Here is a 12,212-nt window from a genome sequence, read left to right on the forward strand (position 1 = left end):
CCCTCAGAAGTGTCAATTAGTCAGGCCATGGACTACAAGTTGTTGAAAGTGTTCCACAGTGTGCCTGGGATTTTTTTAAAGTCACACTACATTATTCTCCAGACAATTGAATGAAAGTGTGTGAGAGCCATTTTATATGGATCTGGGAGAAGTTTAACTTAAAGTAAAGCACATCACACAAACTGCCATTATGCATTGTGGTAAAAAGAGGACGACAGAGCACCATTACTGTCCCTCATGCAAAAAAATGGAAACCATTTGCAATCAGGCTAAGGGTCCATTTATTTTCATAGATTCAATAATTGTATCATTTAGAAAATTAATTTGAATACTGCACAACTCCTGAATTATTTTAATTTGATTATAAAACGTAAATGAATAGAAGTGTTGAATTTAATACATAAAAATACATTTGACCCCAACCCTGATAGGTCCTAAACATTGAATCAATATTTGAATTTGAAAACAAAACAAGTAAGGCTTTTATGTTTTTGTATTCACAACTAAAGTCAGTTATGAGATACATTTATCTCCTAATGTTAACACACGTCCTAACTGTGAGTCGTAAAGTGTTTTTTTGTCTCTTTCTCTGTGTTTCTATCTCCTATTGGAGGTTGTGTTCATGGCTGGGGCTCCTCTGATCTCGGGTCAGTATGAGTAAGGGAGACTTCCAGTAGAATCCTGCTGGATTGCAACTCTAGTTTGGAACACTCTTCGCTCTGGAGCTTCATTCACAAACACACTGGGACACGGAGGATACTGAGCTGTAGAGGATGCTTCTCTTTTGAAGAAGATGCTGAACAAGTAGTAAAGATTGGGATAAGTTTTCTGTTCAGGACCAAGATGGAGCCGACAGAGATGGTCGCCTCGCTTCAGATCCTTAGAAAACTATGCAGTTATTATTATTTTTTTTAATATCTGATTTCTTACATTGTTAGCCCAGAAAATCTCAAGTGTTATTACATACATCTGGGAAGAACTATTGGATATAAAAGCGACGTCAATTTACCATCAATACGACCAGGAAGACTTTCCCGAAGCGGATCCTTTGTTCGGACCTCCACCCTGGACATGTGATCATATCCCAGCGGCCGACCCAAAAAACGCGGTCGCGGCAGGAGAGGAAGACAGAACGGCCTACTGGTCAGACTCTGAAGGCGAGCACACCATTCACCGCTTCCGAGCATATTACAATGTCCAATCTCTAGACAACAAGGTGGATGAAATTAGGGCACGAGTTGCCTTCCAGAGAGACATCAGAGATACCCTAGACCCACTCCAATTTGCCTACCGCCTCAATAGGTCCACTGACGATGCAAATACCATCACACTGCACACTGCCCTATCCCATCTGGACGAGAGGAATACCTATGTAAGAATGCTGTTCATTAACTACAGCTCTGCATTTAACACCATACTACCCTCCAAACTCATTAAGCTCTAGACCCTGGGTCTCGACCTCGCCCTGTGCAACTGGGCCTGGACTTTCCAGTGGAAGGGTAGGAAACAACATCTCTACCCCGCTGATCCTCAACACTGGGGCCCCACAAGGGTGCGTTCTCAGCCCTCTCCTGTACTCCCTGTTCACCCATGACTGCGTGGCCATGCACGCCTCCAACTCTATCATCAAGTTTGCAGATGACACTACAACACTGGGGCCTGATTACCAACAACAATGAGACTGCCTACAGGGAGGGGGTGAGGGCCCTTGGAGTGTGGTGAGGGCCCTTGGAGTGTGTGTGTGTGTGTGGGGGGTGGGGGGGAGGGAGGGATAAAACACACACAGACAGACAGACAGCTCATCAGGAGGAATCTGACCAGAGGTAGTAAACCCACACCTTTCACTTACTATCAATCTATGACATGAGATCAAGAGAAGATAAATTTTTAATTTTTTTGTTGTTGTTACAATGTGTGGTGTGTCTATGATTTTAGTATTCTCCGATTTGATATACAGTAAGCATACTTCTGGAAACTGGTGACTAATTTTATCTGTGTGTGTGTGTGTGCGTGCAAATGCACGCATTTGCGTAAAATACATTTGCATAGCTGTCCTGCCTCATTGCTCCACATACTTTTAAAACCCCAGTGTTGATCAGTGACAGTTCACTCCTTTCAGAGCCACTGATACACAGCACAATGATGATGTCACTGATTCTACTGCTGGGTAACACTGGGGCTCCTTGTTCAGGGTGAGAGACACTTTGACTAACTTTGATTCATAATGTGTTTGGCTTCAGAGTTACACTTCATTCGTTATTTTAACCTGACAGGCTATGCTTGATAGGCTATTCTTTACGATATGTTTGTTGTTGTGATAACCTTACTAATCAACCTTTCTTCACTTTTGTTTATTTTTCAGAATCATCAGCAGATATAACTCTGACTCAGTCTCCTAAATCTCAGTCTGTTAGTCCAGGAGAGACTGTCTCTATCAGCTGTACAGCCAGTTCAAGTACTAGTAATAATCTCCACTGGTACCTGCAGAAACCTGGAGAAGCTCCTAAACTCCTGGTTTATTATGCTACAACCCGTCAGTCTGGGATTCCAGGTCGTTTCAGTGGGAGTGGATCTGGTAGTTCTTATACTCATTACACTCTGACCATCAGTGGAGTCCAGGCTGAAGATGCAGGAGATTACTACTGTCAGCAGGGTGTCAGCTATCCATTCACACAGTGTTAGAGCGTCGTACAAAAACCTCCCTCAGCTAAAGAGGAACTGTTCTGACTCAACAGCTACAGAGTCTCCCGTATTCTAAAAGTCGTCTAAACACCAATTCATCACAATATGACACTACAATAATGTAATTGGTTAGACTGTCTACGGACTATGATAATGTACATATCTCTCAATATATTCTGCAAAAATGTTACATCTTTGTTTAACACACTGGGACCACTAAGGATACAGAGCTGTAGAAAATGCTTTATTTTGAAGGACAGATTTTTTTTCACGCTTTGATTTATCTTCATATTGTAAGAAGCACTCATTTCATTACGCAATAGCATGAATGTTGATCCTGTCCGAACCCAACTATGCCCTACTCAACTTCTTTACCCCTCCAACCTTGAAGGAGTGAATACAGTCATATCGATTCCATTCAAGAAGCACTGCTTTAATAAGATTATTATACATGTCACAAATGTAGTCTACATACTGTATTCAAAGCCATAAAAAATTCCCCGATTTGAACGTTATGCAAAGTCCAGTGTAAAGTCTGCTTCCCCAGCCCATGTTCATTTCTTTAGTCAGACACACAGCTGCCCCAGTCCCAGAAGATTTGAGGTTGAGTGAATGTGAACTCTGGTTGGGTGGAAACTCAGATTTACATGGGCAGGGTGACCACAACAGTCCCAGAATACAGCAGTACCATGGCCAGATGTTCACCTGTTCCCAGAGAGTTCCACTGAGCTTGGAGCACATGGCTTCATAATTGGTAACATCCATAGTCATATATTTAGAGAGTTAGGCCAACTTTTAGAGTTTGTAATGTTGTTCTAGTTCTAGACATTCAGTTACACAGCACCGTTGTAAGGTTAATGGGGAGCTACTATGCCTGCCACAGAATGTTGAAGTGTCATGTAAATACATCATAATGCAGAAACCTCAATATCCTCTCTAATACATGGCTCTGGTAACATCATAAAGACTGGGGAGTCTAGAGAACATGACTTCAGTATTAGTAACATCATAAAGACTGGGGAGTCTAGAGAACATGGTTTCAGTATTAGTATCACTGTAGATATCCTTTTGACTGGTATTATATTTGGCCCAATCAGCCAAACACTCATTGAGAGAGGTTCATTGAATAACATGTATTAGTAAAATTACTTTCCAGGGCAGAGAGCTCATCATTCTTTATGAAAATGCAATAAGTCAAAAGTATATCAATGTCTAATGGTAAAACTAATTAAATAATGATATCCAGGCAAACAGTTTAAAATTTTGAACGTCTTTATTATCTCAACATGTCAGAACCAACAGCATTCTAGTAATAAGGTTCAGAACACATGTGATATGAAAGCCAAGCAGATCTACTTGACATCAGAATCAGACATGTATTCTGTTCTTTGTTCCACTATGATAAAAGCTCCAGCTGGAGGAAGGATTCCCACACAGGATCCAGCCCAGCATTAGATCAGTGTGCTGGTATTGCTGGAACAGTAAGAAGGAGAGGTGCAGAGTAAAAAAAGTGTAGTCAGAGGGGGGAGCTCATTAATCAGAACACTGGTCTCTCCTCAGTGTCTCAGAGAGCGGAGACTGGGAGCCCTGGGTGGCCTCACAGGTCACAGAGCCCACCTTCTTCCACTGGTCGACAGGGAGGGTCAGGGTGCTGCTCCAGCTGTAGTGGCCGTCCTTCTCCAGGACCCCGGGGCTCCCGGTCACCTCCCAGGTGTTGCTGCTGCTGCCGTCCACCTTCCAGCTCAGCTTCCAGTCTGAGGGGAAGCCCTTGTTGGCCAGGCACATGAGAGTGGCCTTCCCCTGCTGCAGCTCCACACTGGAGGGGGGCAGGACTGTCAGGGTGGGACGAACATCACCTAGGAGACAGGTGGGAAGTTAGGGAGAGGGGAACTATCAATCAATCATCAGACTGATATGACAATAATGATGCAGCAGTTTTACATCTAAGCTGTAAATTACATTTTTTTTTCCATCAGTAGGTTTCTGTTCCTCATACAGACAGTCAGTTTATCACACTTCCCTTTGAGTAGCTACTGAAGCATATTATAACTACATGAGATGACTGAAAATACATTAAACTATCTTCAAAATGTTATTATTTAAAATATGAAATATGTTAGCAAACATCCTTTATTATAATGGAATAAACTCCTACGAATCAAACTGCATTTCATTATTAATTATTATGATGTTTCTTTTAAAGAACATTTCACAGAATGTATGAACAATTCTTAAATGATTAATTAAATTACAATTGGTTGATAATATGCCTGTGCTGAAGAAATAAATTCCAGTTGACTGTAAACATCTAACAATGAAATACATTTAATTTAAAAATCACACTAAAACATTTATGTTTTAAATAATCGGAAGAAAATGAATAAAGTGTAATTTACAAGATATTGTATCAAATTGAAAATAAACCTATATTTATATGAACAGCAGAAAAGCTGGACTTCACAAGATAGCAAGTCTTTTCAATAGATTGCAAATAAAACAACAAATGGGATCAAATAAGATACAAAATAGTAAATAGCAAATAGATAGCAAAGCTAAGCAATACCTTGTAGCTGAATGCTGAAGGAGTGAATTAAGTTGAATATAACCATCTTACAACAATTATATACATTTAAAAGACACATTTAAATAAATTGAATAGTGATATTATTTACGAGAATTGGTCTGTTAACCAAAAATAATAGCTTCAAAATTGAGGTTTAACCAAAATATATTTTCAAATGGGGACTCTTATGAACAGAATCAATCTTTTACCAAAAACATAACTATGCATAGCATTTATTTCAATTTTAATCTTAGTTTCTTCTCTCACAAGATCATCAGTGCATCTATGTGCAAGGTCAGAACATTTTCTATATTAGAGGTAGGTAAACTTACTTCCAACATCCAGTCTAGTGCCTCCACCAAAAGTTAACCACAGTGATACAATCTCATTCAGCGGCCGTACAAAAACCTCTGACACTATAGTGACACTGCTTTTGCTCTTTCTAAAGCTACGTTCATCTAAACCACTCTTATTTCAACAGTATCTCTGTTCAAAATGAATACACACTGTATAACCTTGTTTGATATATTACATCTTGAATAGGCATTTTGATTTAACAAAATGTACTTTAAGGAAAATAAATGCAAAACAAATTCTCCAAAAATAAATATACATTTCTACTTTCTATTTAAGGGAGTTGTAATATTGTTAAGAAAATTAAATGGGATTGTGATATCAGAGGTTAAGATCAAGAACTGAATACTTACTGCCAACACCCAGTTTGGTCCCTCCACCGAAAGTCCACCACAGTGATAGATTCTGATTCTGAAAACCTCCAGACAGACACAGAGGGGAATGACAACAGAGACATGGAACTGATGCCCCCTACTGGTACACTCTGGAACTCCAGTAGACTGGACACATTCACTTTCCCCATTGAACTTTCAACATTTTGAAAATGGCTGGTGGACTATGTTGATGTGCAGTGCCTTCAGAAAGTATTCACACCCTTTGACTTTTTCCACATTTTGTTGTCTAACAGCCTGAATTGAATGGGGACTTTTTAAGATAGTTACAGAGTGTGATGGTATGCTTGTCATCGGCAAGGACTCTGGAGTTTTTTGGAGGGATAAATTAAATGGAATGGAGCTAAGCACAGGCACAATCTTAGAGGAAAAGTTGGTTCAGTCTGCTTTCCACCAGATACTGTGAGACAAATTAATCTTTCAGCAGGACAGCAACTTAAAACACAAGACCAAATATACACTGGAGTTCCTTACCAAGACGACATTGAATGTTTCTGAGTTGCCTTTAAGTAGTTACAGTTTTGAACTTAGATCGTTGACAAAAAATATGAAAATTAAATCCATTGGAAACCCATCTTGTTACACAACAAAATGTGGGAAATGTCACAAGTCCAATTTTTTACATTATTATGAATAAAAATATCTGCCAGCGGCATTTTGCGGAAGAGTCACACTGTCTGGAACATTCTCCCTAGTAAGTGGGACCTGCTCCATGTGTACATCTGTACATGATTTGTGGCAAATCTGTTTCAATCATGTCTTTGGTCACTTTCACGTGGGTCAAACAAAAACACCCTAATGATTGGCAGACAATAGAGCCTCCCACAACGCAGGCGATGGCTGCAAGTTGCAACTGGTGAGGAGAAACTGCAGAAACTTGCAGTCAACTACAGTCAAAACTTCATGACCTTTGATCACATGGTTTTTGTAAAGTTCATGCAGTTGTTATGTAGGCTCAAGTCAGAATATGAGAACATATGAGAACTCATGGTTGCTTCCCACTCTTTATGCAAATGACCAGATATTGTCAATAGCTTCCAAATTAAGATAACATAAGATAGCAGTCATGGTAGATTTATGCTAGATTTATCTGTGTCAGGTAGGAAATTTGAAGTGCAATCATCCCACTGGGCAGATATCATTTCAATGTCTGTTCCACATGTGTTCAACATAATTTCATTGAAATGACGTGGAAACGTGGCGTAGCGGTCTAAGGCACTGCATCGCAGTGATTGAGGCGTCATTACAGACCTGAGGTTGATCCCAGGCTGTGTCACAGCTGGCCATGACCGGGAGACCCATGAAGCATCACACAATTGGGCCAGCGTCTTCCGGGTTAGGTAAGAGTTTGGCCGGCCTGGATTTCCTTGTCCCATCAAGCTCTAGCGACTTCTTGTGGTGGAAAAAGCGCCTGCAAGCTGATCTCGGTTGCCAGCTGGACAGTGTTTCCTCCAACACATTGCTGTGGCTGGTTTCCGAGTTCAGTGAGCAGTGTGTCAAGAAGCAGTGCGGCTTTCCAGGATTGTGTTTCGGAGGACGCATGGCTCTCGACCTTCGCCTCTCCTGAGTCCATAGGGGAGTTGCTGTGATGAGACAAGACTGTAACTACCAATTGGGGAGAAAAGTGGGTAAATCTGCAACAAAAAACCACACACACAGCTCATCAGGAGGAATCTGACCAGAGGCAGTTAACCCACACATTTCACATATTATCACTCTATGACATGAGCTCAAGAGAAGATAACAACTTGTGAGGATTTCATGCACTCTGTTTACTAGTGTAGAGACTGTTTAAACAGTATTCATTTTTTTAGAAACAAATAATTAAATGTCTAAAGTCTACTGTCTTCCAGATATCTCTTAGATCTCTTATTTTTCATCGACCATGGAGCATCTGAACTCCTCCAGCACCTCCAGCATGGACCTCACCTCCCTGGATTTAGGTCGCCTGATTTCAAACATCGTCCTGGGGCTGTGCTGTGTGCTGGGCCTCCCTGGTAACATAGCTGTTCTGGTGGTCAAACTGCGCAGCTAGTCCCAACACCCCAACTTTACCCTGTGTCTCATGCTGAACCTGGCGTCCTCCGACATCTTGTACATGGCCACGATACATGTGTGTATCTATACTCTCCTGCCTGGCTGGATTCTGGGCCGCCTGCAAGCTGTCTGTATAGCCTGTACTTTCTATGTATCCATAGGGTAGCCTAGATGTGTTCCTTTGGTGATCTAACCCCCATTCAAGCTTGACATCCATTGGTAAAATCCATCTTTCCCATGCATGAATAAATTGATTTAGTTTTAATTAATAAATAGATGTTTTATTTCTCTTGCAGTATGCTACATAGAGGCTACTTCTGCTTTTGTTCAGAGGAGCTCCAACTTGTTCAATTACTTCATCACACTTGTTAAGTTGCCTTAAAATCTTGACAGGTATTTTGCTATTGAGCACAATGGAAAAACACATTAGATGTATGCAACAACATTTCTGCTTAAACAGATAAATAAAAGGATGCATTTTAAACCTTGCACCACTCTGATGCCCATCATGGGTTCAACTATGTCCATTTCATTCTAAGCCACAACAAGAAGTGAGACAACTTGTCAACACGGCCAAACAAAATGTTTCTGGACCAAATGAAGGTAGAACTTGTGATATGTCAGATGTAACACATTTGGTACACAGACAGACAGCGTTATCCTCACCCAAAGGACCATGTAATTTGGTTCAAAATTAGAGAAAAGGTTGAATCATCAACATAAATTGATGCTGTAAACCATATATTCAACAGCACAGGCTATATTTCTATATGAAAGAGAAACCCTAAACACCTCTTACATGAGGTATGACTGCTATGACTGTCAGTCCTCCCTCCTATCTTTAGTCCCCAGTGTAGATGCAAGGATTGACACACCATGAGATTGACATGATACTGTAGTTTAAAACATATTTTGAAACTATAAACAGTTTTTTGGGGTTATGATAGGATGGTGAAAAGCATGATCTGACGCACACCGCAAAATGTTTCAATAGGTGCTGACTAATGGAAAGTAAACTGTATAAAAATAAATAAAGTTGAACACTACATATGCTCCTGAGAACTGAATGGGTATATAGAGTGTGTAACTTTCATTTCATACGGATCTGGGGGAGCTTGTACAGAGCACCACTACTGTCCATCTTGAGAAGGTCTGAAACATACAGAGGCAGTTATTCTACTGTTAAACTTAATTGACGTTCTGAGCCTGAAAACCACTGTTGATGGACATAAACCACTGTGTAAGTGGGTCAAAGTAGGCCTCATTTAAGATATAGTTGTTACCTTGTGTGGTTTATGATTTCAGTATTCTCAAATGTAATATACAGTAGGCCTGTTGACTTCTTTTGTATGTGTGGTGTATTTGCGTAAAATATTGGGGTTTTGCATATCTGTCCTGCCTCATTGCTCCACATACTTTTAAAACCCCAGTGTTGATCAGTGACTGTTCACTCCTTTCAGAGCCACTGACACGCAGCATAATGATGATGTCACTGATTCTACTGCTGGGAACACTGGGGCTCCTTGTTCAGGGTGAGAGACACTTTGACTAACTTTGATTCATGATGGTTTTGGCTTCAGATTTAAACTTTGTGAAATTTGAAGATTTTAATAAAAAACAATCTGGTTTTGCCTGATATGTTTCATGTTATAATGTGTAAGATTATCAATGTCTATTTGTTGTGATTAATAATCAACCTTTCTTTACTTTTGTTTATCTTTCAGAATCATCAGCAGATATAATTCTGACTCAGTCTCCTAAATCTCAGTCTGTTAGTCCAGGAGAGGTTGTCTCTCTCAGCTGTACAGCCAGTTCAAGTACTGGTAATGCGCTTAGCTGGTACCTGCAGAAACCTGGAGAAGCTCCTAAACTCCTGGTTTATGATGCTACAACCCGTCAGTCTGGGATTCCAGGTCGTTTCAGTGGGAGTGGATCTGGTAGTTCTTATACTCATTACACTCTGACCATCAGTGGAGTCCAGGCTGAAGATGCAGGAGATTACTACTGTCAGCAGGGTGCCAGCTATCCGTTCGCACAGTGTTAGAGCATCGTACAAAAACCTCCCTCAGCTAAAGAGGAACTGCTCTGACTCAACAGCTGCAGAGCTACGGCGTCTCCCGTATTCTAAAGTAATTTAAAGACCAATTATTTGAAAAATGACGCATACTGTACATATCTCTCAATATATTCTCCAAATATGTTAAATCTTTGGAAACACACTGGGACCAATAAGGATACAGAGCTGTAGAAAATGCTTTCTTTTGAAGGACATGTTAAGCAAAGTTCAGAACAGGTTAACATTTACGCTTCGATTTCTCTTCATTTTGTAAGAAGAACTCATTTCAGTACACAACAGCATGAGTGTTGACCCCGTCTGAACCAAACTATTCATGCCCTACTCAACTTCTATACGCCTCCAACCTTGAAAGAGTGAATACAGTCATATCATTTGCATTCAAGAAATACTACTTTGACATCATTATTATACAGTATATCACATGGTTTCAGTATTAGTAACATCATGAAGACCAGTGAGTTTAGAGCACTTGGCTTCAGTATTAGTAACATTATGAAGACCAGTGAGTTTAGAGCACTTGGCTTCAGTATTAGTAACATCATGAAGACCAGTGAGTTTAGAGCACTTGGCTTCAGTATCAGTAACATCATGAAGACCAGTGAGTTTAGAGTACATGGCTTCAGTATTAGTATCACTGTAGATATCCTTTTGACTGGTATTACATTTGGCCCAATTAGCTAAGCGTTCATTCCGAGAGGTTCATTAACTGAAATGTATCAGTAACATTATTTTTCACGATACCTCTCGATACCTACTCTCCTGGGCGACTGGACTCTGCAAGCTAGCCACCATCACTCCAGGTGCTCTACCTGCAGATGTGGAACCGGCTGGGACACAAGGGGAGGTTGCACTGCTCCTGGCCCTGTGGGGGCTTGCATGCGACCTGACTGGCCCCGCTGTGACGACTCGCGATATGGGCGATGAGTGCTGCCAAGACACGCGCTGGGGTTCATGATCCCATTCTCTGTGCTGGTCACATCCTACTGCTGCCTCCACGGACTGGTGAACCAAGTTGACGCAGCAGATCACAAGTGTTGTGGTTGCATTCTACATCCTCTGCATCCCTGTGATCCATAAGCGTGGTGGACATTGCCGGAGTGGTGCTGTGTCTGTCTGAAGTCGGTCTCTGCAGATTTGACTAAAGGGATGTGGCAGGCATGCCAACCCATAACTCTAACCCTCACCCTACCCATAACCAAACCCCTTATCCCTAACAGTAACAAATTAATAATTTCTTAGGGCTGTGATCCCGCTTATGGGATCGATATGACAACAGCCAGCTAAAGTGCAGGGCGCCAAATTCAAAACAACAGAAATCCCATCATTAAAATTCCTCAAACATAGAAGTATTTCGCATCATTTTAAAGATGCACTTCTTGTTAATCCCACCACAGTGTCCGATTTCAAATAGGTTTTACAGTGAAAGCACCACAAATGATTATGTTAGGTCAGAGCCAAGTCACAGAAAAATACAGTCATTTTTCCAGCCAAAGAGAAGAGTCACAAAAATCAGAAATAGAGATACAATTAATCACTAACCTTTGATGATCTTCATCAGATGACACTCATAGGACTTCATGTTACACAATACATGTATGTTTTGTTCGATGAAGTTCATTTTTATATAAAAAAATCTCAGTAGACATTGGCGCGTTATGTTTAGAAGTTCCAAAAACATCCGGTGATTTTGCAGAGAGCCACATGAATTTCCAGAAATCCTCAAAATAAACATTGATAAAAGATACAAGTGTTATTCACATAATTAAAGATAGCCTTCTCCTTAATGCAACCGCTGTGTCAGATTTTAAAAAAAAGTTACGGGAAAAGCACACCATGCAATAATCTGAGTACGGCGCTCAGAGACCAAACAAGCCAAAAAGATATCCGACATATTGTGGGGTCAACATAAGTCAGAAATAGCATTATAAATATTAATTTACCTTTGATGATCTTCATCAGAATGCACTCCAAGGAATCCCAGTTCCACAAGAAATGTTTGATTTGTTCGATAAAGTTTATAATTTATGTCCAAATTCCTCCTTGTTGTTAGCACGTTCAGCCCAGTAATCCATGTTCAAAAAATTCCATTACAGTCCGTAGAAACAAC

The 12,212-nt window shown here is 40.6% G+C and overlaps 1 pseudogene and 1 gene segment (V, D, J or C); one reads left to right on the forward strand and one right to left on the reverse strand.

Moving 5' to 3' along the window:
• Window positions 1–4,013: 4,013 nt before the first annotated feature.
• LOC139372329 (Ig kappa-b4 chain C region-like) lies at window positions 4,014–7,293 on the reverse strand. The segment is given in 3 exon segments: window positions 4,014–4,538; window positions 5,953–6,010; window positions 7,243–7,293. Coding segments are annotated over 3 exon segments (432 nt in total).
• A 583-nt stretch (window positions 7,294–7,876) lies between these two features.
• LOC139372330 (neuropeptides B/W receptor type 1-like) lies at window positions 7,877–11,247 on the forward strand (annotated as a pseudogene).
• The last annotated feature ends 965 nt before the right edge of the window (window positions 11,248–12,212 follow it).

The sequence above is a fragment of the Oncorhynchus clarkii genome, chromosome 18 (assembly GCF_045791955.1).
Source record: "Oncorhynchus clarkii lewisi isolate Uvic-CL-2024 chromosome 18, UVic_Ocla_1.0, whole genome shotgun sequence".
Taxonomy (NCBI): Eukaryota; Metazoa; Chordata; class Actinopteri; order Salmoniformes; family Salmonidae; genus Oncorhynchus; species Oncorhynchus clarkii.